General features: G+C 44.3%; 1 protein-coding gene across 4 annotated transcripts in view; it reads right to left on the bottom strand.

The window, feature by feature from the left end:
• Positions 1–24,174, bottom strand: part of SH3RF2 (SH3 domain containing ring finger 2) — a 146,759-nt gene extending 122,585 nt beyond the window's left edge. For 2 of the 4 annotated variants that reach the window (XM_036845498.1, XM_036845500.1), the window contains exons 1-2: positions 24,048–24,174; positions 22,429–22,909 (exon numbers count right to left, since the gene is read on the bottom strand). In XM_036845498.1, coding sequence (XP_036701393.1) covers positions 22,429–22,806 — 378 coding nt within the window. In that variant the 5' untranslated portion in view covers positions 22,807–22,909; positions 24,048–24,174. Of the gene's footprint in view, positions 1–22,428; positions 22,976–24,047 lie in introns of those variants that run through there. The other 2 variants (XM_036845499.1, XM_036845501.1) reach the window with 2 other exon arrangements.
• Between the last annotated feature and the right edge of the window lie 341 nt (positions 24,175–24,515).

Below are 24,515 nucleotides of genomic sequence, written 5' to 3'. Positions count from 1 at the left end.
TCTAAAAAAATGATACAAAGGATCTTATTTCCAAAACAGAAACAGACTCACAGACATAGAAAACAAACTTATGGTTACCAGAGGGGAAGGGGGTGGAGGAGGGATAAATTTGGAGTATGGGATTAGCAGATATACATTACCATATATAAAATAGATAACAGAGAAATATATTCAATATCTTCTAATAACCTATAACGGAAAAGAATCTGAAAAAGAATATATATATTCCAGTGTAGAAGGGTTCCCTTTTCTCCACACCCTCTCCAGCATTTGTTATTTGTAGACTTTTTGATGATGGCCATTCTTACCAGTGTGAGGTGATACTTCACAAACACACTGAATCACTTTGCTGTACACCTGAAACACTGTAAATCAACTATACTTCAATTTTTAAAAGTATTAAAAAAAATAAAGAAGTGGCATTTGAACAGGACCTTAAAAAGTGTGGGCAGGGTGTTGATACACTGAACCGTGGGGTGGTGAAAAGTTTGGATGGAAAGTCAGTTCAGGAAATAATAAAACATTGGGAGGAACTTGGTATTTTGGTTCCTTTTTGCTTTTAACTGCCATGCATGGCAGTTAATCCTAAATAATATTAAAAATGTGCCCAGGATTTAAATGTATTCTTACTGAGACATTTGTCTGCAGACTCTTTTACTTTTGTGAACCACCTCTCCTTTATCCCCTGGTAATTCTGCCCAGTCCCTGTGATGCAAGTGGGCTGACCCTGCCCTGCCCTGCCCTCTGGCTTCAGGTGTGGCCACGTGACCTAGTCCTGACCAGAGTATTCCTTATATCCCATCCACAGCAATTGCTCAGAGATGCACATAGGACCTAAGGCAAGCTAATTAGCATCTCTGGCAGAGCTGTCAAGCAGTATGCCCTCAATTTCTCTAAGATTAAGAGCCTTAAGAATGATGTAGAGTTTGGCTGCCAATATCCTTCTCCTGGAAAGAACTTTCCTAAGAATGAAGAAAGCAGTAGCAGGCAGAGCAGAGAGACAGAGAGATACAGAATTAGATTACTGTGAACTCATAGATCCTGCCACTCCTAAAATCCACTCTTCAAATCTCAGTGAAACCATCAATCCTCTAGTCACCCTCTCCCAATTATTTTCTTTTTTTGGTTAAGTTAGTTTGGCAAGGAATTTTGCAAATTACAACTGAAAACAACCTCACACATAGAGTTGATAAACTGTGTTGACACAAGGGAAATTTTCTTGGATAAGTTGGTCTAAACAGTATTAATAAAAATTGATATTTCAGGTTGACCTCTGGCTTGGCCAACTTTTCTTTCTTGATGAATTGATGGCCTCAATCAGCAACTTCACTTAAAATGATAAAACCACTGTGGTTATAATAATGGCCAAGTAGATGCCTGGACTTCAAGTAGTTTAGATCAAAACCACAAAATTCTTTTAACCATGAATCACTGATTATTTCATGTATTTTAGGTACTTGAGTCCTTTCATTCCAGAGAATCCTGAAATAGTTCCCTGTCTGCACCCAGGATTCTATGAGTGTTACTTCATCCACCTCTGAAAGGTTATCTCTCTCTGTGGCTCCCTCCTTCCCCGCAGGCAGAAAGAGGCAGTATAGTCTGGAGAAGAGTCAATGTGCTTTCTTGAGAAATGAGAAAATTCTAATGACTCAACATGTGCTTATTTCTACTACCAAATTAGGGAAAGACTGTTACAAGTGACAACTAAAGATAACCCCCTCAGGATTTTTCTCTACTACAAACTTTTGAATTGACATGAGGCAAAAAAAATGAGGATGGACGTGGGAATGAAGTGGTTCCTGAAAAATCCTACTGTCTTCAAAAATGATACCAGTTTGCCCTCTTCATTTTATCTCCACAGGCAACTTGCCAAGAGTCAAGGCTGGGTAGTGCTCACTGTAGGAGTAGTGTTAGCAAAGCTAATTTCAGCATCTGTATAAAAATTTCCATCAGTTGCTTGATGCTATCAAATATCACACTACCTGTAAAAGCTCTTTGAGGGATTGCATGTTAACTCCCTGCCCTGTTTTCAATGCAACTGAGAATTGTGTTTGTCTTCTGCCTTGCCTATTGGGTTCTTTTTGATCCCAGTTTTGACCCTCCTAATGCATCTTTAAGTGCCAATAGCAATTTTACATGCTGTTAATGTTCTTCCTAGGTAAGAATCTCATTTTCTATTTCAGTAGACTTCCATTGGTAAAGATGTCAAGTTTCCATTTATCAGAAATATTACATCCCCCTTTTTCCCCCCACAAAAAGAAATCAGACAGCCATAAAAGTTAGACACAAGTGAGGTAGGTCAGCCTGCCCACCTTTAAACAACAGTTCAGGGAAGAAATATTTCAGATATAAGGAAACTAGGGGGACACAGGACTTTAATTTCATCTTTGTTTTGTCAGTATCAGACAAAGGAGTCTTGGGATCTGGAATCAGGTCTTACTTGTGAAAGCTTCTGGATCATTTCTGTCCAACAGGTATTTACTATGTGCCAGGCACTGAACTAGGTAGTGTTGAAAGAGGCTTTCCTTTTTTTCTGGGGTGGTGGAGCTGGAGCGATATAAATCTGAGCTGTCTGTTGCTGTGTTTTGTGTAGTACATGTTCATGTTCCTTTTGAATGCCATGCATCTGAACCCATTTTCTATGTTTGGGAACTCACCCACCTTATGAATTTTGGTGGGTGGCGGAAACTGCCTCAAAATTAAGAAGCTGAAAATGCCAGCTTTATCAGTACTGCTTTCAACCAGGGGTCTAGGCTCTGTCAGTGCCAGAGATCTGACTTGAACTTCAAATTGGGAGTTAGTGACACAAAGAGGGGACCCAGGAAGACTCATCTCTGCTTCTGTGGGAAAGTGGTAGGGGCTAATGCAAAGGTGACCTCCAACTGCAGTAACAGGAGGGGGGCCACAGGAGGCCTCCGTGTTCAGAGCGTGCAAGGTCAGCCCTGGAAGTCAGCACTTGGTCATTTAAGGCAGTGTTCCTGGCATAGTGGCCTCCAGTCAGACTTCGGGTCTTAGTTGTGCCATACAGGATCTTTGATCTTTGTTGTGGCATGCAAACTCTTAGTTGCGGCATGTGGGATCTAGTTCCCTGACCAGGGATCGAACCCGGGCCCCCTGCATTGGGAGCGCAGAGTCTTACTCACTGGACCATCAGGGAAGTCCCTATTATTATTATCAATTGCAGTGGATTCTGTTGTCTGCAACTAAGAACCTGGGGGATGCACCTTCTTCCAACCCCATCGTGGAGAATGTTATTTGTGATTGGGGAGAATAATGCCAATATAGGGAAAGAAGTGGAGTTAAGATACAGGAGCAAACTGGCAAGACAGTCTGGGTCCTTAGAGGCCCTGAGATCAGCTCTCTGAACTTCCCATTTCATGAGCTAACAGATTCCCACTTTTATTTGAACTCATTTGAGGTGAGTTTCTGTCACTTGCAAGTAAAAGTTCTGACAAACACAGACGAAAGCAAATGAATATTATGTATCAGGAGTCTCAAAAATATTCATCCCCTCTGAGCCAGTAATCACTTTTCTATTCTTTGGAAATAATTTAAAATATTTAAAAGACAAAACCGAACTAGCAGGTGGGATTGGGCAAACGGTTGCATAACAAAGTGCTTCTAAAGAACAATATCCACGAAATTAGAGCCACTCGATGCCAATTCCAGGCTCACCTCTTTCATACCTTTTGTTTTACATCGGAAAGATTTTTCTTTCCTTGCCATCCTAGATTTATTCTATGTCTCTCTGTATAGCTTGTCCCTTGTTCTTTCCCCCTGAGTCTTTGGAAATTGCCTTTTGAGGCTCAAAATTGGCATAAACCGTGAGACCGTGTAAATGCTTACATGCTTTTCAGCCCAGATTGCAGTTGAGGGCCAGAGGTCTGAAAGTGCCCTCACCAGGCCATGCTGCAAAACACTACACATGATCTGAATGTGCTCACGTTTCTAAAGGAGTTCTTTATGCTGAAATCTGATTTGGAGGCCTCTGACCCAAGCCCAACAAACTCACTACAATGGCCTGGGCAAGATGCAAGGCAGTTAAAATACAGAGTGCTCAGGCCAAGATTCAGAACGACCGGAGTTTGGTCCCACTGGCAAACTGTGTGGCCTTGGATAGTCCTTTCTTCTCGCTAAGCCGCAGACTCCTCATTTGCATAGGAAGACATTGGGCCAGATGGTTTTTTATGGTCCTTTTCAGCTCTCAGCACCTGTGTGTTTTTCTTTTTAATTAATTTATTTTATTTATTTATTTTTGGCTGCGTTGGGTCTTTGTTGCTGTGCGCGGGCTTTCTCCAGTTGAGGCGAGCGGGGACTACTCTTTGTTGCGGTGCGCAGGCTTCTCATTGCAGTGGCTTCTCTTGTTGCAGAGCACGGGCTCTAGGTGCGCAGGCTTCAGTAGTTGTGGCGCGTGGGCTCAGTAGTTGTGGCTCACGGGCTCCAGAGTGCAGGCTCTGTAGTTGTGGCGCACGGGCTTAGTTGCTCCGCGGCATGTGGGATCTTCCCGGACCAGTGCTCGAACCTGTGTCCCCTTCATTGGCAGGCGGACTCTTAAACCACTACACCACCAAGGAAGCCCAGCACCTGTGTTTTATGATTCCTTACAAGGTGGCATTTTTAAAGAATGCCTGAGATGAACTTGGGTAAGGACTGCCTTATATGCAACACCCAGTCTAGGTCGGGCCTCAGGCAGAGTCATGGGAGGAATTTGTTTGGATGAGTTTCCCCTTTGAAGGAATCTGCCCCTCTGAGTCCTGAGAGTCAAGTCTCCTGAACCAACTCCCAAGGATGGAGGCCTTATGTGGCCCCAATTCTGTTCCTGGCTGGAGGCACCCAGGGAGGTGGTCTAAGTTGGTTCTGGACAACCTGGTGATTCAGCCTTTACAAGGTTCCATTTATTATAATATCAAGAACAACCATTTGACACAACATTGTGAATCAACTATACTTCAATAAAATTAAAAAAACAAACAAACAACCATTTGAAGTAGATGTTACTACCTTACTGAGGAGGAAACTGAGGCCAGAGAGTTCTAGTGACAGTAGCCAGTGAGAGAGCTGGGATTCAGACTCAGGTCCTTTGGTTTTAATGCCTGTGCTTTTCCCTCTGCCTGACTGGCATCCTGCAGGTTTAACACCGTTGAACAGTGAGGTACACATTCATAGAGGGTGACGTGGGCCAATCTCCACCTCCTCTTGGGTTTAATGAGACAGTAGAGCACCTTGAGGTCACCAGCTATGGCCGCATCCAGCTTTGTCTCTTGATCTCTGTGAGACCTTGAGCAAATTAATCTTTCTGAGCCTCAGTCTCCCTACCTGTAAAATGGGATGAAGGTAATGGTATTTGCCTCACACAGAAGTTGCAAGAGTTAAATGGAAGTGCTTGGCATAGTGAGTTTTCAGTAAGGTTAGTGGCACATAAAGGGTCCAATTTGCATGCCCAAATGCAGCAAGTCCCACTGTTTCTACTTCCAAGTTTGCTCTCAAACTCATCCACTTCTCTCCATCACAGGTGCCATGTTAGTCCAGGCCACCCATCCAGAAGACTTGAAATTGATCTTCTGTTTCTACTCTTGTCCCCCAGAAATTCGTTTCCCACACAAGAGCCAAAGTAAGATATTAAATTGAAAATCAGGTCAGATGATTTTCCTGCTTTAATCTTTCTCATTGCATCTAGGATCCAAGCTCCCTTCATGACCATGGTTTCTTGGTCCCTCTAGACCTTCCTCTGCAGTCTATTCTCATGCATCTCAACTCATTGCTTATCACCCCTCAGCCAAGTGGGCATTCAGTTGGTTCCCCAAACTCAGCGAGTTCCGTCTGGGATCAGGCTCAAGATGTCCTCCATCGCTGGAACCCAGTTCTCTCCTTGTCACAGAGCTGCCCTCCTCTCCTCACTCAGGTCTCAGCATCAATGCCTCCCCTGATCAAAGTTCTTCCCTTTTATCCTCTATTTCATGTCCTTGTATAGATAAGAGTTAGTTTATACAGCAGACACTCAGCACAATTTGTGATTATCTTGGTTATTTTTTTATTTTTTATTTTTTAAGTATTTGTTTATTTATTTATTTATGGCTGTGTTGGGTCTCCGTTTCTGTGCAAGGGCTTTCTCCAGCTGTGGCAAGTGGGGGCCACTCTTCATCACGGTGCGCGGGCCTCTCACTATCACGGCCTCTCTTGTTGCGGAGCACAGGCTCCAGACGCGCAGGCTCAGCAATTGTGGCTCACAGGCCCAGCTGCTCCGCAGCATGTGGGATCTTCCCAGACCAGGGCTCGAACCTGTGTCCCCTGCATTGGCAGGCAGATTCTCAACCACTGCGCCACCAGGGAAGCCCTATCTTGGTTATTTTGTATGTATGTAAGTGACGTGGCTGGTGCTCTACCCATATCTTCTCAGATCCCATTATCATTTCTGTGCAGCTGAACTTCACTTCCAATAGCCACAGCACTGCAAATTCTGTTGGAAGCCTTCCCTTGAGCTTCTAGAACATACCTTGCCCCTTGGGGTAGCTCTTAACCACTGACCAACAGGTATAGAGGTATAAATGCCCCAGATCTCTCACCTCTTGGCCAGGATAATTCTTCAGTCTGAGTTTTACAGTTTCCTAGAGCTTTTCCAAGGGGTAAAGCATCAGTAGCCCACTGTGGTGAGTGGATTCAAAACACACCTTAACTAGTCACCTCCCTCTCCTGTATGATGTTCCCACTCCCCGACCGATGTCCTCATTCCTCCCAAATAATCTATGAGCACTCATCCTCATGTCAGAGTCTGATTCTGGGGGAACCTAACTAAGTCCATGGCTTTTTTCTTCTTTCTATCAACCCCAGTAGAGTGTACCTTTTATGTCTATCTTGTTCATTATTATATCCTGCTGCCCAGTTTACTGTCTGGTACATAGTGACAGCACTCGATATATATTTGTATAATGAGTACCTACTAGTGGTATTATTACTGTAATGTAGTGTTTTTTCCTTTCATTTAGTTTAGTTTATACCAGTAGCCTACCATGCACCCACAGAATGTTACGTGTGCCCTCCTAAACATACAGTACAAAAAAGAGGGATTTTGTCTTCTATAGTGCTTTCAAGAGTAGCATTCCTGTTATTGCTTTAGCAAGGTTTGTTATGGCTAGAGGCTCTTTACAGGGAGGAGATCCCAAGAGAAATTCTCTAGGACTGTGGCATTTCTTCCTGAAATCCCAGTGTGGAGATACTTCAGAGGTCTTTTCTGGGACAGACCCTGTTATGCTTATTTGTGGAAAGTTTAAAGCAAAAAGCAACTGGATCCTGGACCAGGTGCTCCCAGTGAAATAAGATGGACAACTATGCAGGGAGAGGGGCAATAATAATACTAAAGAATAAAAAAATCACCAACATGTGGGAATGTAAATTTGTGCAGTCACTATGGAAAACAGTATGGAGGTTCCTCAGCAAACTGAAAATATAACTACCATATGATCCAGCAATTCCACTCCTGGGTATATATCTGAAAAAAACAAAAACCCTAATTTGAAAAGGTACATGCACCACAATGTTCACAGCAGCAATATTTACAATTGCCAGGATATGGAAGCAGCCCCAGTGCCCATCAACAGTTGAATGGATAAAGAAGATGTGGTTTATATATACAACAGAATATTACTCAGCCATAAAAAGAAAGAAATTTTGCCACTTGCAACAACATGCATGGACCTGGAGTGTATTATGCTAAGTGAAAAAAGTCAGACAGAGAAGACAAATACTGTACGATATCACTTATATGTGGAATCTGAAAAAAAAAAAAACAGTAACTAGTGAATATACAAAAAAGAAAACAGATTCAACAGATATAGAGAACAAACTGGTGGGAGAGGGAAGGGGGAGGGGCAATATAGGCGTAGAGAATTCAGAGGAACAACTACTATGTATAAAATAAATAAACTACAAGGATATATTGTATAGCATGGGGAATATAGCCAGTATTTTACAATAACTATAAATGAAATATAACCTTTAAAAATTGTGAATCACTATGTGGTACACCTGAAACTTATATAATACTGTACATCATCTATACCTCAGTAAAAAAAAAACAAATCACCAACGTGGACTAAGTGCACTTATGGGCCAGTGCTTGAGTGTGTCACATGTGTCATGTTGTTTAATCCTCAGAACCACTGTGTGGGGTAGTTTGTATGTTACCTCGTCCTCAGATAAAGAGAGTGAGGCTCAGGAGGTTAAATGACGTACCCAAGTTCATACAGCTAACAGGAGGTAGAACTGGGATTTGAAATCAGCTATCATGACTTCAGAGCCCCTGCTCTTATTCCTCCATCTTGCCCCTGAGTTAGGAATAACTAAGCCAGCTCTCCAGGTGAACTAAGAGAAGTACTTTAGCCTGTAGAAAGTAAGATCGAAAATGAAATACAAAAATAAGATGCAACCCTCCAGAGTTGGTTCAAAGACCTGTAGGCTCCCATGGAAGAGAGAGCAGGTGTGTTTTGTGTGGCTCAATCTCAGAAAGACTTTTCTAAGATTGCTGGCAAGAAATGGAGGGAATAGACTAGGTTCAGGCACAGAAACTCCCCCACACTGGAGTCTGAAGGCAACAGTCAAGTGGGTGTCTCTGTGGAAGTCAAAGAGGACTGAAGCATAGGAGAGGTGGCTGGCTAGTTTGGAGGACTTTAAGATCTCCTGCGGTGTGAGATTCTAGAATACAAAGGAATTAGAAGACACTCACTCAGTCCCTGCACATGTGGTTGGTACCATGTAGTTCTGGAATAACAAGATTTACACAGGGAACATGACTTGAGAGGAAGTTACTAACGCCACGTTAATAAATACAAAATGTATGTGCTACATATACTCTTTGCATAAGGAAAGCAGAGCTACTGTGCTGCAGGGTAGCATAATGTGATAGTCAAGAATGTGGGCTTGTGGAGAGGGTGTGGAGGAAAGGGAACCCTCCCACACTCTTGGTGGGAATGTAAATTGGTGCAACCACTATGGAGAATGGTATGGAGGTGCCTTAAGAAACTAAAAATAGAGTTACCATACAATCAGCAACCCCACTCCTCGGGCCATTTATCTGGAAAAGATGAAAACTCTCATTTGAAAAGATGGCATGCACCCCAATGTTTTGTAGCAGCACTATTTACAATAGCCAAGACATGGAAGCTATCTAAGTGTCCATGAACAGATGAATGGATAAAGAAGCTATGTTGATATGCATACACAATGGAATATTACGCAGCCATAAAAAAGAATGAAATATTACCATTTGCACCAACATGGATGGACTTAGAGATTATCATACTAAGTGAAGTAAATCAGACAGAGAAAGACAAATATCATATGATATCACTTATATGTGGAATTTAAAAAATAACACAAATGAACTTATTTACAAAGCAGAAACAGACTCACAGACACAGAAAAGAAACTTATGATTACCAACGGGGAAAGGGGAGGGGAGGGATAAATTAGGAGTTTGGGATTAGCAGATACAAACTACTATATATAAAATAGATAAACAACAAGGTCCTACTGTATAGCACAGGGAAATATATTCAGTATCTTATAATAACCAATAAAGGAAAAGAATCTGAAAAATATATATATTTAACTGAATCACTTTGCTGTATATACTTGAAACTAACACAATATTGTAAATCAGCTATAGTTCAATTTTAAAAAATTTAAAAAAAAACAATGTGGGCTTAGAGTTAGTCTACACAAGTAACTTTGGGCAAGCCACTCAGTACTCCTGAACCTCAATTTCCTCTGCTGTTAAACAGTGTTGCTCTGTGGTTTAAATAAGCTTTTGCAGGTATTTAGCCCAGGCCTGTGAAGACCATAAGGGTTCAAAACCAGTAACTATTTCTCTGAAAATCTTTAAATTTATATAGATTTTTTACAAAACATAAATGCAAATACTTCTGTATCATTTGCATATTCTGTAAAATATTTGAGATGGTGGAATTCTGAGACTCAGAGAATCTAAGACTTTTTCTATAACCATAGTGATTGCTTACGTTTACTAAGCACTCAGATACATTTCATGTCACCGGGCTGGTTCTCAGCTAAGACAGGATTAGAAGCTGACTTTCCTGAATTTCAGGCTCTATTTTTCTCCACCTTTAATAGACCATTCTGCCTATCCCGATGACAGGTTTCCGAAAGGAATGGAGCATACATATTTTGATCTAACTCTGTTTATATTTTGGGAAAAGCAGACCAGCTCTGGCTCAGAGCCTGCCATATCTCCTGATAACATATCTCCCCAAGTAGTCCTCCCCCGCACACTTGCTTCCTTGATCAGCTTCTCCCTTTCCTCCTCCTTCCTCCCTGCTTTCTGTTGCCCGTCTACATCTCCCATGTGTCTTTTCTGCCTTTCTCTATCCCTACCCTCCTCTCTTCTCTGGCTCCATTTCCTCCTTTCTTGTCTCCCTCTCCATCCACTTAGACTCATTTCTACTACCTACACCCTTAAATTTATGACCAAGTGGCCTCCCAGTTAAGACACAGCATATCGTGCACATGGAGTTGGACTGGCTACAGACTACATCATGCTCTGGAAGGCTTATCACCACATTAGAATGGTGGTGTTGGTGCCAACAGGAACCAACCAGCAATGGCAGATGGTGCAGGGCTCCCTGAGGTGCCAAGGAAGACCATACTTGTCTGGTCACCCTGACTGATCTCGTTTAGAGCCCAGTCCTTGGATGTAGGCAAAACCTGGTTCAAATCCTGTCTCTGCCACTCCTAGCAGTTCCTTCAACTGTGAAATGAGAAAACACCATGGACTTCCAAAGGTTGTTGGGAGAACTCAAGAAAACCATGCTTATTTCACACAGTGTCTGGCACACAGTGTGTGCTACGTGACAGTTGTAGTTATTAAGGTGCTAATTAATAATGCCCACCTCCCCTCTGGCTTCTCTCTCTTCTGGCCCCACCCTCCTTGCCCAAGCCATCGGGACAAGCACTCTGCCTGCTGGAGTTTGCCTGATTCTCGAGGCTTTGGGACAGCAAGTAGACGGAGAAGTTAGAAAACCCAGGACCTGTCTCAATCACAAAGTTTTCTGATCGTGAAAAAAAAAAAATCTTAGTGTTTCAAAAACTTAAGAAAATAAAAAGAAACATGTTTAACGGCAAATTCTTTTCCTTTCTCACACAAAGGGAAGTAAAAGGAGGAGATGGAAAATGTTCTTTTTGTTAAAATGTAGGCTTCTGCATCCTTTTTATAATCTCTTAAGGGGAAGAAAACGCTGCCATCTCCTTTTGTTCTTCAATCATCCCCTTCCGCCTTCCTTCAAGCATGGAACCACTCCAGCGAGAAACTGGAAGTCCAGAAGATTACCTCTCCTGCTTCCCCAGAAAGCCAGAAAGAGAAGTTTTCTCTTCTGCCCCTCCATTTCTCTGCCATTCCTGTTTATTAAGCAAAAGTCCCAAATAAGGTTTATGTCAGCCTCGCCTTTCTCCTATCCAGGCAGCTCATTAATATCACAGCCAAACACCCTTCCGGAACACAGCTCTGCAGAGATCTTTTCCTGCTCCATGCCCACTGACTCTGCTGCATTGCCTTGGCAACCAAATAAAATACTTCTATGTGTGCGGCCATATCATCCTCAATTCTGCAAATCCAGGGCGATCTGCTCAGAGGGCTGCGCCTGCCAGGCAGTTGGTGTTCTCCTCTCTCTCTGGCTCCATTCTGCTCTGATTTCTTTTTTCACCTCCCAATTACCTCTGAATCCCCTGCAAGCACTTACGTGCCATTCCTAGCACACCTGGCCTTGAGTCAAGAAACACCCTTGTCAACAAGACAGGGGCTGGAAGGGATCCTGGGGATGAGATGGCTGGGCTGTCTCCTCTCCTCTAGCCTCAGGGGAAGACACCAGGGGCTCCTCAGCCTTGAAGATTCTGAATCTAACAGCAGTGTCTTGCAATATCGCCAACATTATGCATTCAGTACTTCAATATTTATTGAATGCTGGTTGCATTTCAGGCACTGTGCTGAGTACAGAGGAGACAAGACACTTCCTTAACCTCATGGACCTTATGTGTGCTACGAGGCCAGAGGGTAGCACTGGGGACTCTGGGAGCCTGGGGAGGAACAAATGGCCGGCTGGCTTGGGATTGGGGACAGAGGGCTGACTTCCTAGAGGAGTGAAGGCTACACTGAGACCAGAGGATGGGTTGCAGTCAGCACGTGGGCCAGTTTCCCAGTTAGGCAGATGGTTCCATACTTGCCTTCTCTAACGCTGGCAGGTGGCTGATACCCTCAGCTGGGGTGGTTTGCTTCAGGCACGCCGGGAGTATTTTGCCTTATTTCCCCTGTCTCCAGGCTAAAGTTCTCCTGTTAGCCTCTCAGGGAAGAGTAACAGCGAATGATCCAAGCTCTCTCACCCTCTTCACTTGGTCTTTCCATGCTGTGCGTGTGAATGGAAGCCAAAAGGCACATCTTTCCAAACCAGCAGCATTGGGACCATGATGCCAGGAAGTCACCACCCAATGTACATGCCTCTCAGTGTATTCTGAGGTTTGCAGTCCTCAGTGTCGTGGGTTTCTATGAATGGTCAAGAATCAGACCATTTGCATTTTTAAAAAATGCAACCTCAACAGTTGCCCCAAACACAAATACAGGAATGCTCAATTTTCATCTGCAGCCATTTTCTCCCATTGTGTTTTCTTATATGAACATTTATTGAGCACAAGCCTCTTATTTGTGAGGTAGAGAAAATGGTAGCACCTATCTCAGTGGGTTGTAGAAAGAATTAAGTGAGATTCTGTAGGTAGAAGTGCTTTACCCAGTGCCTGACATAGTAAGTCGTTGTTTAACGTTTATTAACCGCATCATAATTATTACTTTACATGGATGTCTCCCAAAAGACCATGAGCTCTTTAAGGGAGGGTTTCAGCCATTTTGGTGAATTAGTCAGTTTTCCTGGGTCTCTTCCATGTCTACATGTTATTAAGGATCATATCCTTAATAACAATCCTTTTGTTCTTCACTAGAGCCTGGCAAAGGGTCTTACTCATAAAAGGCATCCTGTATATGCTTGTTGAATGAATGAGGCATAGGAAGAAATAATAGTGCCTCACACTCACTGTCATGGAGTACCATGTGTCCTGCCCTGTGCTAAGAACTTCACAAGAATTATCTTGAATTATCCTCCAAATGATGCCACGATCACTGTTACCCCCGTGTCTTCAGTGCAGTCAAATAGCAGGCTGACCACAGTCAGTGTAGTAGTACTTTATAAGATTAACCTACCTGGATGAGTGCAAGCAGACAATTAACCTTTACTAGGAGCTTACTTTGTCCAGACCCTGTGCTAAGCACTTTACAAGAATCGCCTCATTAACTCCTTCCAAGAACACTATGAGTTAAGTTTCCTATTTTCATTCTGTAGCAGCGATGCTCAGAATTACTAGGTAACTTGCCCAGAAGCACACAGCCAGTATACATTTATGAAGAGCCTTTGTCCTGAATCACAGCATTATCTTGTTTGCTTATCTCATTGGAAGTCTAAGGTCAGAAGCAGCAGAAAACTGGAATACATATTTTAAAAATGATACTAAAACACCTACTCCTGTTACTCAGAAAAAAGTTTTAAATATATATGTGTGTGTGTGTATATATATATACAATCACATACATGTACACACACATGCACACACAGGGGGCAATGAGGAGTTATTGTTTAATTGGTACAGCGTTCAGTATGGATGATGAAAAGTTCTGGAGATAGATAGTGGTGATGGTTACACAACAATGTAAATATACTTAATGCCACTGACCTATACACATAAAAATGGCTAAAATTGCAACCTTTATGTTATATACATTATATACATGTGTGATGTAGGTTTGTCAGCATGAGAGGTGCAGGGGCCATGTTCCTACCTGAAATACTGCCTTCCCTTCATGTAGGAGGCCAGGTCAGTTTAGCTCATAACTCAGGGGCAAATTCTTCTAGTGCCTTATCTTCTCTGTCACTGGTATCCCTGGGACTAAGTGTAAATTAACTCAACATGAAGCGTTTCCCCCATGATCAAAGGAGCACGTATAATTTGTGGTGTCTGATGCAGGAGTTTGGCCATATATGGAGAGGCATTTCCTATCTTCTTAGGGTTAGCAATTCATGAGCTAAGTGGTTTTGAACCTGGCCCATTGTGTTTTCTGGACAGTACTGTCTGTCACCCAAAAATGTATTTAATAAGGTGATTCCCAACTAGACTATTTCAGTATGCCTACTATAATATGCTGCTCATTCCTCACATAGCTTTGTCATGGCTCTATCCATAGAGTTCATTTCTGCATTATGAGGGGTTATTCCATGATTCCATGAAGTCTACCAGAGACATGAATACATTCATTATTTATTCATCCATTTGAAAAATATTTGGGGGTTCCTAATCTGGGCCAGGCTGTAGGCTGGGTACTCCAAGCACAGTATTGAGACACGGGACACAGGTTTGTTTGACCCTGGAGCTTTATGGAACATCCATTAATAGCTTACAGAATACACTTTGTGAAAGACTGTTCTGTTCTGCTGGTGTTTGGAAAAGAGACTGGAAAAATGACAAGAGATCTGAGGTGAACTCAGCTGCTATTTGAGTCCTGGAGTCTGAGACCATGAGCATTCCTGGTGTGGGCTTTCAATGGTGTGAGCTTTCAAGACAGAGCCTGGCACGTAGCAGGCACTTAGAAGCAGTCTGTTGAATGCCCTGGCTTCTGAGTTGGGGATCCAGAACGGTGTCTGTGTCCTGGGGGCGGACACAGACCCAAGTTGCAGGAAGCAGCTCACGACAAACGGACTTGTCTTTCCTTGTCCTGTGTTCTCCTCCTTGCTTTGGGTGTGCTGGCTCGTGTTCCTGCATGCTAGGGTTGTCAGGTAACCTGACCATTTCAATGGAAAAGAGTGGCTCTGTCTGCCAGTGAAGTGGAGACTGCTCCTCAGTCACCCAGTGAGCTCAGCCATCTGCTTGGAGCAGAGATATCTTGTTTGGCTGCACTGAATCCATCAGGCCACATGATGACATGTAAGCAGTTTGGCCGCAGAGAGACTTTATTACAGAGTAAACTGACACATGCCTTCCTAGCAGTGGTGTTGAAGCAGGCAACTGGTCACCCCATCTCCGCTCCATCTATTTCCTTCTCCCTCTCTTCCAACTTCCATTCTGTTCAAGATATCCTTGTCCTGCCCTGACTTTCCTAGCACTCACATGCCCAGAGTAGACCCTGCTTTTTCATTCCTTGACCATGTCCTTCCTGACCATTAAAACACCCATTTTTTGTAGGAAGTTTCTTTTTATTGGCCAAACTTCCTTTCCCTTAAACTGAACCACCTCCTCGCCTGACATTTTCATAAACCATCATCTTTTGTGTCTAAGACTTCTTTGTCTTAATCGCTTTATTGGGTTATAATTTACATACCAAAAATGCACTTTTTTTAAATGTACAGTTTGATGAATTTAGACAAACCTATATCCACCACATAAAACATTTGCATTACCCAAAAAATCACTATAGTTTATAGTTTTGCCATTTCTAGAATTTTATATAAATGGAATCACACAATATGTACTCTTCAGCAAGACATTCCTTTTTTCATATCTTAACATTTCTAAAATTGGATGTCTCTTACAGTGAACATCTAACATGGTAATGTTTCTTTTCCCTTAAGAGCTATAACTAAATAATATATCTTACGATAGATAATATCTTTAAATCAGGGATATGTTATATATATATATACACACACACATATATTCACATATATATTTGTTTATGAATGCTTAGACACATGTATCTAACTAGTTGGTTTTACCATTAGACGGTAAGCACTGGGAAGGTGGAATCTTTACTTTGCTGTGTGGGTTCCCAGTGTACCTATATCTGACTACTGATAGAAGCTAAATAAATACTGCAGAAGGTGGTGATAGTGAGTTTCAAACAGTTTTCCAAAAATATCTTCTAATGACAAGAGCTTGCCTAAAACTCTTTTTGGACCGAGTCAACAGTCTCTAACCACAATAAAGCTTCTCTCCGGGGGCTTAGCTACCTCTGCATTAGTATGCGACAGCATTTCCCCAAATTTGTTCCATGACAATTAACACTACTCAAGGTACTAATAAAAGGAGGGAGAGGGGAGTACCACTGTTACAGGAATTTGGGGAACGTTTCTTATTATTATCTACCACTTAGAGACTCACAGCTCATTAGCGTGCTAAAAGTGCTGAAAAGTCCTGCGGCAAAGAAAAAAATGTTTGGCTCTGTTTCAGTCCAGGTTTGTTTGACCCTGGAGCTCTATGGAACATCCATTAATAGCTTACAGAATACACTCTGTGAAAGACTGTCATATAAGCATGAATTTAAAAATAAGAAAGCAAGGGAGAAGATCATGAGATTGAAGAGAGCTGTATGTGAGCTGGTCCCAGCTAAGCCCAAAGCTATGTACTGGTGCCTGGAATGGGATGGATGAAGGTGCTCTTTCTGAGTCAAGGGCTGAACAAGCACTTTCCCTCATTTCATAATCTCCTTATAGTATGAAGGGACATGTGGGAAGGCAACCTTTCCTAAGAGGCAACAAAATGACACAAAATATATGCGTTGACTAATCCCTTAGGTGACATGCCCCAGTGCATGTGCTGGATAATTGAGGTTGAGTGAGGAGAACCTTCCATCCCAGCCATCTGCCTGGGCCATCCACTGGGGGTTGAGCCGCTGTGTTTGTCTACCGGCCAGATACCTCTAACTGATGAGAAAACTGAAGCAGGTAATAGAATGGTTTGCTAAAACAGAGAGAAGCCCACCTGCAGGAATTACCCTGATCATTTAAACGGTGGCAAAATCCTTCTCCGAAATAGCATTGACCCAGTACATACAGAGATGAAAGGACATCGGAGTGGGACCGGTAAAAATCAGGCAGAGACTCCAAGAAATGTATAAGAGCTCCCTTTCATTTTTAAAAATATTATTTTAAACATCATCATACAGTGAAATTGACTGTTTTTTCTCTTGGTATATATTCCTATGAATGTTAACACATACACAGATTTATTTAACTGCCACCACAGACAGGGTACAGGACAGCCCCTTCATCCCATAGAATTCCCTCATGCTATCCCTTTATAATCCTCTCCCAACCCAGAACCCCTGGTAACCACTGAAAACCACTATTTTTCATCACTATAGTTTTGTCTTTTCATGAACCCCCTGTCCTTTTGCTATCCCCTTTGCTTAATTTTTTAACAGAAGTCTCTGCATGTTTATGCGTGGGTGCAAATCCAATGCCCCAAACTTTCTCCTCTATTGTTAATTTTGTTATTTAACATTTATTAGCATCTATTATGTACCATACTATACTAAGCTTTTCACATACATTATCTCATTTTAATCTCACAATAGCCTTCTGATATATGTACGCCATTATTATCCCCAGTACACAAATATGGAAACTGCGGGTCAGGGAGGTTAAGTGATTTGCCTGAGGCCTCATAGCTCACAGGTAACTGAATCCCAGCACAAACCCAGCTCCATTTGACCACAATCCTTAAACACTAATCAGTAAAAGGGAGGGAACTGTAACCAGGAAGGAGGTCCATGGAGAGAGGGTTGGGAGCAAAGCCAGTCTGGGGCCATGTGGTGTTTTAAAAGGTTTGCATATGTGGGTGGAGCTGGGGAACCATCTGGGTCTCCTGACTTCTCAACCTCAGCTCCTACCTTTATGTCTTCCTCCACTTGCCGCATCCAGGCCTTGCTGGCCCAGTGGCATCTGCCTGCTGTTTTCAGGGGCTTGGGATGGTTTTAATCCCATTGTAAATTTAGCAGAAACCACCGTCTGTGTCACAGCTCTGCCGTAGGACACAGCAGCTGAAACCCAGGAAAAGGGGCTGGGCTCCTTCCGGTTTCTACCCAGCCTCAATTCCCTCACGTGCCTGCTGACCTCATTTTGCCCTCTCAGCTGCTTGCAACATCAGCTGAAAAAGTTTCTAGGACATAGCCACCTGGTCTGTGTGCTGTAGGTAGCAGGTGTGTTCTTGCTGAGACAGGGCAAGTGAGACAGGAATGTGTGTGGTTGGCATGTTGTTTAACAAAGAAGGGAGAGTCCAGCCCTGCAAGGCCCAGGGCGGCAACGTTTGTACTGGGGATAGAGAGATGCAGGGGAAAGGAAAGACAGACCTTAATGAGAAACTGGTGATGCTGCGGACGTGGCCCAGGTTGTTGCCCTTTGTATGGTGTTCTGCTGAGCCTGCCATTTGGGGAAGTGACGCTGGGTCGCACGTTTTCTCCTAGCATCACCTCCTAGCTCCTAAAGGGTCTTGGAAGTGAGCTGCCAAGGCAGCGCATGCTGGGAGAAATCACACACCTGAATCATGGCCCCGGATCCTCTGGAGACGCAAAGCAAACCAAAAATCAGGGTACCCGGGACCATCTCTGGAGGACACTCGATTAACAAGGGGGTGAGAGATGTTGCGTAATTTAGACTGGAAAGTCTTGAGTCGCTTTAATAACAATACCAGCTCATATTTATTGAGCTTGTAATAGGAACCAGTTGCGGTGCTACGAGCTAACTGACATTAACAGTCTCATTTATTTCTCCCCAACGACGCTCTGAGGTAGATACTGTTATCTCTAGTTTATAAAAGGGGAATTAGAGGCACCGAGGTTTAAGTGATTCATCCAAATTACACAACTATCAAGGGGCAGAATCAGGATTTGAATTCTGGTATTTTTCAAACCTAACTTTGCAAATTTTATCTTCACTGCTTTCTTGCCTTTTTTTTTTTTTTTTTTAAATAAATTTATTTATTTATTTTTGGCTGCATTGGGTCTTCATTGCTGTGAGCGGGCTTTCTTTAGTTGCAGCGAGCGGGGCCTACTCTTCATTGTGGTGTGCGGGCTTCTCACTGTGGTGGCTTGTCTTGTTGTGGAGCACGGGCTCTAGGCACACGGGCTTCAGTAGTTGTGGCACGTGGGCTCAGTAGTTGTGGCTCGCGGGCTCTAGAATGCAGGCTCAGTAGTTGTGGTGTACAGGCTTAGTTGCTCCGCGGCATGTGGGATCTTCCGGACCAGGGCTCAAACCCGTGTCCCCTGCATTGGCAGGCGGATTCTTAACCACTGTGCCAGCAGGGAAGCCCCTCTTGCCTGTTCTAATTCAGAAATATTATTAAAGGATAACAGAGCGAGGAGGAAGAGAGATCAGCTATACAGAAGCCCATAATCTTCTCGAAGGCTTGCAAAGTTCCTCTGGCTCACCTGCAGTACGGGAAGGAATAAGAGCCGGTGGGACTTGCACTGCCATGGGCCCTCCAGGAGTCTGTTGATCTCCCCTGTTGGTTTGAAATAATTGCGTGCTGTAGATACCCACAGCCGTTTCTCAAGTTTTCTTTTTACACAATCGGCTTAGGAGGGTTTTAGACAGGTAAGCACAATGGACTATTTTTTTGTCTCTTGGGCTGGCACCGTGAAGTGTGACTATTGGTTCCACCCTAGTATACTGGCTGGCACAAAAAGTACCAGGCCTCTTTGAGCCAACAGAAACATCTTGATGAGCTTGTGTTTTCGATGAGTTTAGGGGAGCAGAACAGACTTTGGCCTTAAAAAGCTGCTGGACAGGAAGTTCAATGAACTCTTTGAGAGTGCCACCTTAACATCGAGTCCTTTGGAAGAGGTGTTTTAGAAAATGGTACCCTGTGACAACCGGTTATTTACGCCGTATTAGGGTAGTACTTGATACTTAGTATTATCCTGGCCTGGACTCATCATAGACTCAAGTTCAATAATAACACCTATTACACTCTCCTGCAAGGGCTATCACTCCTGCTGTATTTTATAGAATGCCTCATGCATGGCAGGGCACACTGAACAGTCAATAATAATGCTTACTATGATAACGACCTTCCTAATGCCTTTCATCTAAGGATCTCAAAGTGCTTTGCAGACACTCATTAGTTAAGCCTCACAGTGGCTCTCTGTTTTTATAATACGTTCTCCCATTTTACAGAATTTTAAATTGAGACCCAGCAAGCTTAAGTGGCTTGCCCAAAGACATACAGCCGGTTTAAATTAATGATAATGATGATGCTTTGCATTTACACGGCATAGGTTTTCTAAGGTGCTATGAGTATGCTGTAAAGATAGCAAGTTGACTGGATTGGGTAAACTGAGGCTGAGAGGGCAAGTAGGTTGGTGAGGGTTTGACTGAGGATGCAAGGCCATCCCTCCACCTCTCAGAACAGTGTGGCCTCCCAGATAATCCGCAATTCTCTGAACCCAGGGACACGCGATCGCTTTCACACTTACAGGAAAGGTAGCTGTATTTGGGGGAGTAGAACAGGTTGCAGAATTACAGCCGTATTTACATCCAGGAGTAGTTTGTTCATATCCCCGTTGAGAGGGGCAAAAGGGATGACACGAGGCACTTGGAGAAAGGTAGGCTCAGGAAATGAAGGAAACAGGGGCAGTTGTGGGGTGGATGCCAGCTCTGCTCTCTTGTAGAGAGTCTTCACTAAACCAGGTCCTGCCTGAAAGCAGGAGCCCTCAACGGCTTGCTTCTCTATTTCAGCCTCATGGCAGGACTCCAGTGCAGCTCAGAGGATGGGCACAACCCCATCACCGGCACCTTGGTCTGCAGTGACAGGTCCTTGTGAAAGAGTTCCAGGGACACGCAGCATCTTACTGGCTGTCTCTTACGTTGGACCAGCTCTAGTTCCTACAACTCCCTATGCCGGGAGGGGCCTGGGAATCCTCTGTGGCTCAAAAAGTAGGTAGCTGTGGATCCATCTGTTGCTACCTTTTCTTAGCAACATAGCCACATCGAAAAAAGATGAAAGCATGAACAAAAACATGCGAAGGTGGTAGGGGACTTGCCTCCTCCCAGTCCCCCGACACTCTCTGAGTGATCGATGATACTCTGCCCTGCGGGGAGGCAAGTCAGACTTTGCAGCGCAAGGGAGGGGAGAGGTTGCTGGGTCTTAGGAATTCAAAGGGAGATTTGCTGACCCAAGATAGAGCCTAATGCTCTATAAACACAGCCTGCCTCAGAAAGTTTGCTCCCCCACCCTGACCCCGCCTTTTCCAGGCCTGTGGATTCTGATTGATGACTAGACCTAGGGCTAATAAGGAGCCTTAAACAAGGGCGCCAAGCCCTCTTCGGGAATGTGTTCACGCACACAGGCCCAATGGCACTAAAAAGTCTGCAGTAAAGAAATCACACCAATGCCCTGCTTCTTCCCGCTCTCATTTTGGAATGTTTCCACACTCTCCTACTGCATGGGTGGCTAAAGGGTGCAGGGAACCCAAGGAGGGGTGAGTTGTTGGAAGGAATACTTTAGAAACTTGCTCTGAACGCACACCACAAGGCTATTCTCCTTCAGTGGGAAGGAATCCGGGGAGGACCCTCCCACCCTCTGCTACTCTTCACAGCAGGGAGTCGTGAGACTCTGCTGCCAGTATTAAAGCTTGCTTCAGGTGGGACTTCACAGAATACAGCTGAGACTTTCTAAGTATGCCAACCACCCAAGCCACAGCTTGCCATGTCCACGTGGACACACTGACTGCAAGGGTGACAGCATATAATCCTCCTGGAGCCACAAGAACCCACGCTCTTCTCTTGAAATGTCCCCTTACCCAGCTTCCCATATCCAGGTCAGATAAAGTCCTGAGGATGTGCCCACAAGGCTGGAGAGAACGATTCACATTACAAACACCAAAAGCGTTACTGGGTGATCTCCTGGGGCTCTCCTGGGGCTCTTCATTTTTTTTATTGCAGCCTCTGATGTGCACTTTGTGTATGCTTTATTCATTTTGTAAAGTAAGACACACCTGCGGGGCTCCTATACACATCTATTGTACTTCACAGCCAGCCTTTCCTGTCAATCACTCCACCCACATACATGCTCCCTTCCCACGTGAAATTTGGGCAGTTAAATGTCTTGATAACTTTGAACCATTATGAATGAACATTGTCATGATGGCACTTTATGACTGGGAATGGAAAGATGGATCGGGGTAAAATGCAAACAAAACCTGACATTTGGAAACTTCTTTGAGATCTCAAAAGCAGCAAGCAGTTAGATTTGTTTTTCTTTTTTCCCATCCTCTGTGCATTTCCCGTGCCCTGGTTTGGCCTCAGAACAGCAGAAATGTAAGACCAAAAATATAATCAAGAAAGCTTTTTTCCTTGTCCTACCACCTTCTGGACCAGGAGCAGGGAGACACTGGGAAGCTTTAACAATTCTAAGAATTCGTGGGTGGATCAGATAGGCTCAGGATTCCACCAAGTCTCAGTACAACGATCACCGCCCACAGAAACTTATCCCCAGGGGATCCTCCGCAGGGGCTCTTTGAAATGTAACTAAAAGAAGAGAAGCCCCAACTGCTGGTGCAGGCAAACCCAACCTCCAAGTGGACACAGTAGGAACAAATGAGATCTTTCTTACCCCATCCATGTGGATTCTGATGTTAGGCACCAGCCGGAAAGGGCTGCACTGCAGACCTCGGGGGTGAGTCTTGCTCTTCCTGCTGTCCTGTGAGGTCAGCACGCCAGGCCTGCGGAGGGTGCCCCCTCCCCCCGAGCCCTGTCCCGAGCGCACGCCATCCAGAAGGCGCAGGAGCAGCAGGTTGGCTGGCAGCGCCTCGATGCTGCAAAACACCAGGGTCCTGCATTCAGGGCACCTCAGCTCCTTGTGGGTCTTGAAAATCCTCTGGAGACATGGTTTGCAGAAGGTGTGCTGGCAAGGGAGGACTTTGGCGGTGACATCGAGCTTTTCGAGGCACACGGGGCACTCCAGAAGATCAAGTAACGTCACATCATCCATTTTATTTTAAAACTCTAGTCCTGACCCCGGAGGGGCTAAGTCCACATGGTCAGGTCAGTTGAGCCAAAGGGGCAGAGACTGCCTCTTGAGAGTGTCCGGATGCCTGCCGGTTTGAAGGAGAAAGGAAGAGAAGAAAAACCTGTGACTGCTCGGAGAGGTGCATCCCACCTACATCCAGCCACAGTCTCATAAGGCAGTTTGCAAAGGCTTTGCTCCCGCACCCAAGTTTCGGATGACTCATTCTGATTCAGTGCTCGCAGGTATAAGCCTCGACTCCTGCCTGCTGGTGGATGTGAGGGAACAGTCAGCACAGCCACTGACGACTTACTCATTGCCTCTCCGTGTGCAAGGCAAGAGGGGGAAACAGAACTGGCCCGTTGAGGGGACAAAGCCACCCCTCTCTCTCAGCCAGGGCTCCAAGGGTGAAAGCCCTCAGGCAGTCCATCTGAGTCTCAAATGAAAGGCCCCTCAGGATGCAATTTCTCTGAAGCTATTTACTCTTCCCCCCCTTCTATAAGTTTATCTGCTTTCTGCACCACACTATAACAAATTGTTTACATAGATAAATGTATCTGAATCTCATGTAGCTGTAGAATTCTTTCCTTCACACTACATCTTCTCCCATTATTTTGTTCTAGCAATGTACAAGAAAAATTTCTACTAGAAACTAATTTTCAAAAATTCTTTTGTCAACTCCAGGCCATGTGGCTTGGAAGTTTCTTTCTTTTTTTTTTTTTTTTTTCCTCTCTCTCTCTCTTTTTTCTCACCTTGATTATCTTAGCCCCAGAGACAATATCCCTCCCATAAGATAAAGTTGCACAGCCTGTTTTGTTACTTTGACAATTGTTCTCAGTTTCAACTGAAGCAGGTAGGAATTCTGGATTGTGGTCACAGCCTGCAAGAACCAATAGGGAGCAGCATATACAGGTGTGTGTGTGCGTCTGTGTGTGTGTGCGTCTGTGTGTGTGTGTATTCTGAAAATCATCTTTGTCCCAGAAACAGTTTCCTTTCGGATGTCTGAAAAGAAGTCTCCCCTTTAGTAGAGTCTCCAGGGAAGAGGTCCCCGGCCCTCACAGCGCCAGGGCTTGGGCGAACGCATTAGCGGGAGGTTTGGCACGACACCCGGCGGCCCCACTGGTGAATAAAGCAGACAGGACACACCAGGCTGAGAGCCGGCGCCGGCCTTCCTGAGACAACTCTCCAAAGATGTCAGCGCGGAGAGCTGTGCGGGGGCCACTAACCTTGAGCTTGTAATCCCGGCTGAATTCAGCTCAGCGCGGTTCTCGGCTCCCGCTCCGCCAGGCTCCCTCGACCGGCTTCCGTTTCCCCGGGAGCTGGGGCTGCCGCTGCTTTGCAAACTTTTACAACTCGAGCCTTACTCGCTTCAGGGATCGCCTTACTCAGCCCTGTTAACGCTTTCAGCGCCGGGCGCCCGCAGTGCTTTCCTCTGAGCTTACTCTCTGCCACTGATCCTTCCTTTGTGCAATTGAGTCGATTTCTGGGAAAAGATCACAGGGGGCAAAATATTTGGCTAGCTCATAAGGCCAAATATTTACAAAGTTTATATTTTCACCTTTCTCATTTTCGCTCCTTTCCCAGACGCTGAAACACACTCAGTTATAAACATGCCCCGGTGATTGTGTTTATTTTAAACTTTTACGAGGATTTCCTGAAAACGTCAAATGTATTAACGGTAGCTATGATACCAA

Source organism: Balaenoptera musculus, chromosome 3, assembly GCF_009873245.2.
Source record: "Balaenoptera musculus isolate JJ_BM4_2016_0621 chromosome 3, mBalMus1.pri.v3, whole genome shotgun sequence".
In the NCBI taxonomy this organism is placed as follows: domain Eukaryota; kingdom Metazoa; phylum Chordata; class Mammalia; order Artiodactyla; family Balaenopteridae; genus Balaenoptera; species Balaenoptera musculus.
Note: the sequence above shows the minus strand (reverse complement) of the source record. Positions and strands in the feature narration are given on the sequence as shown.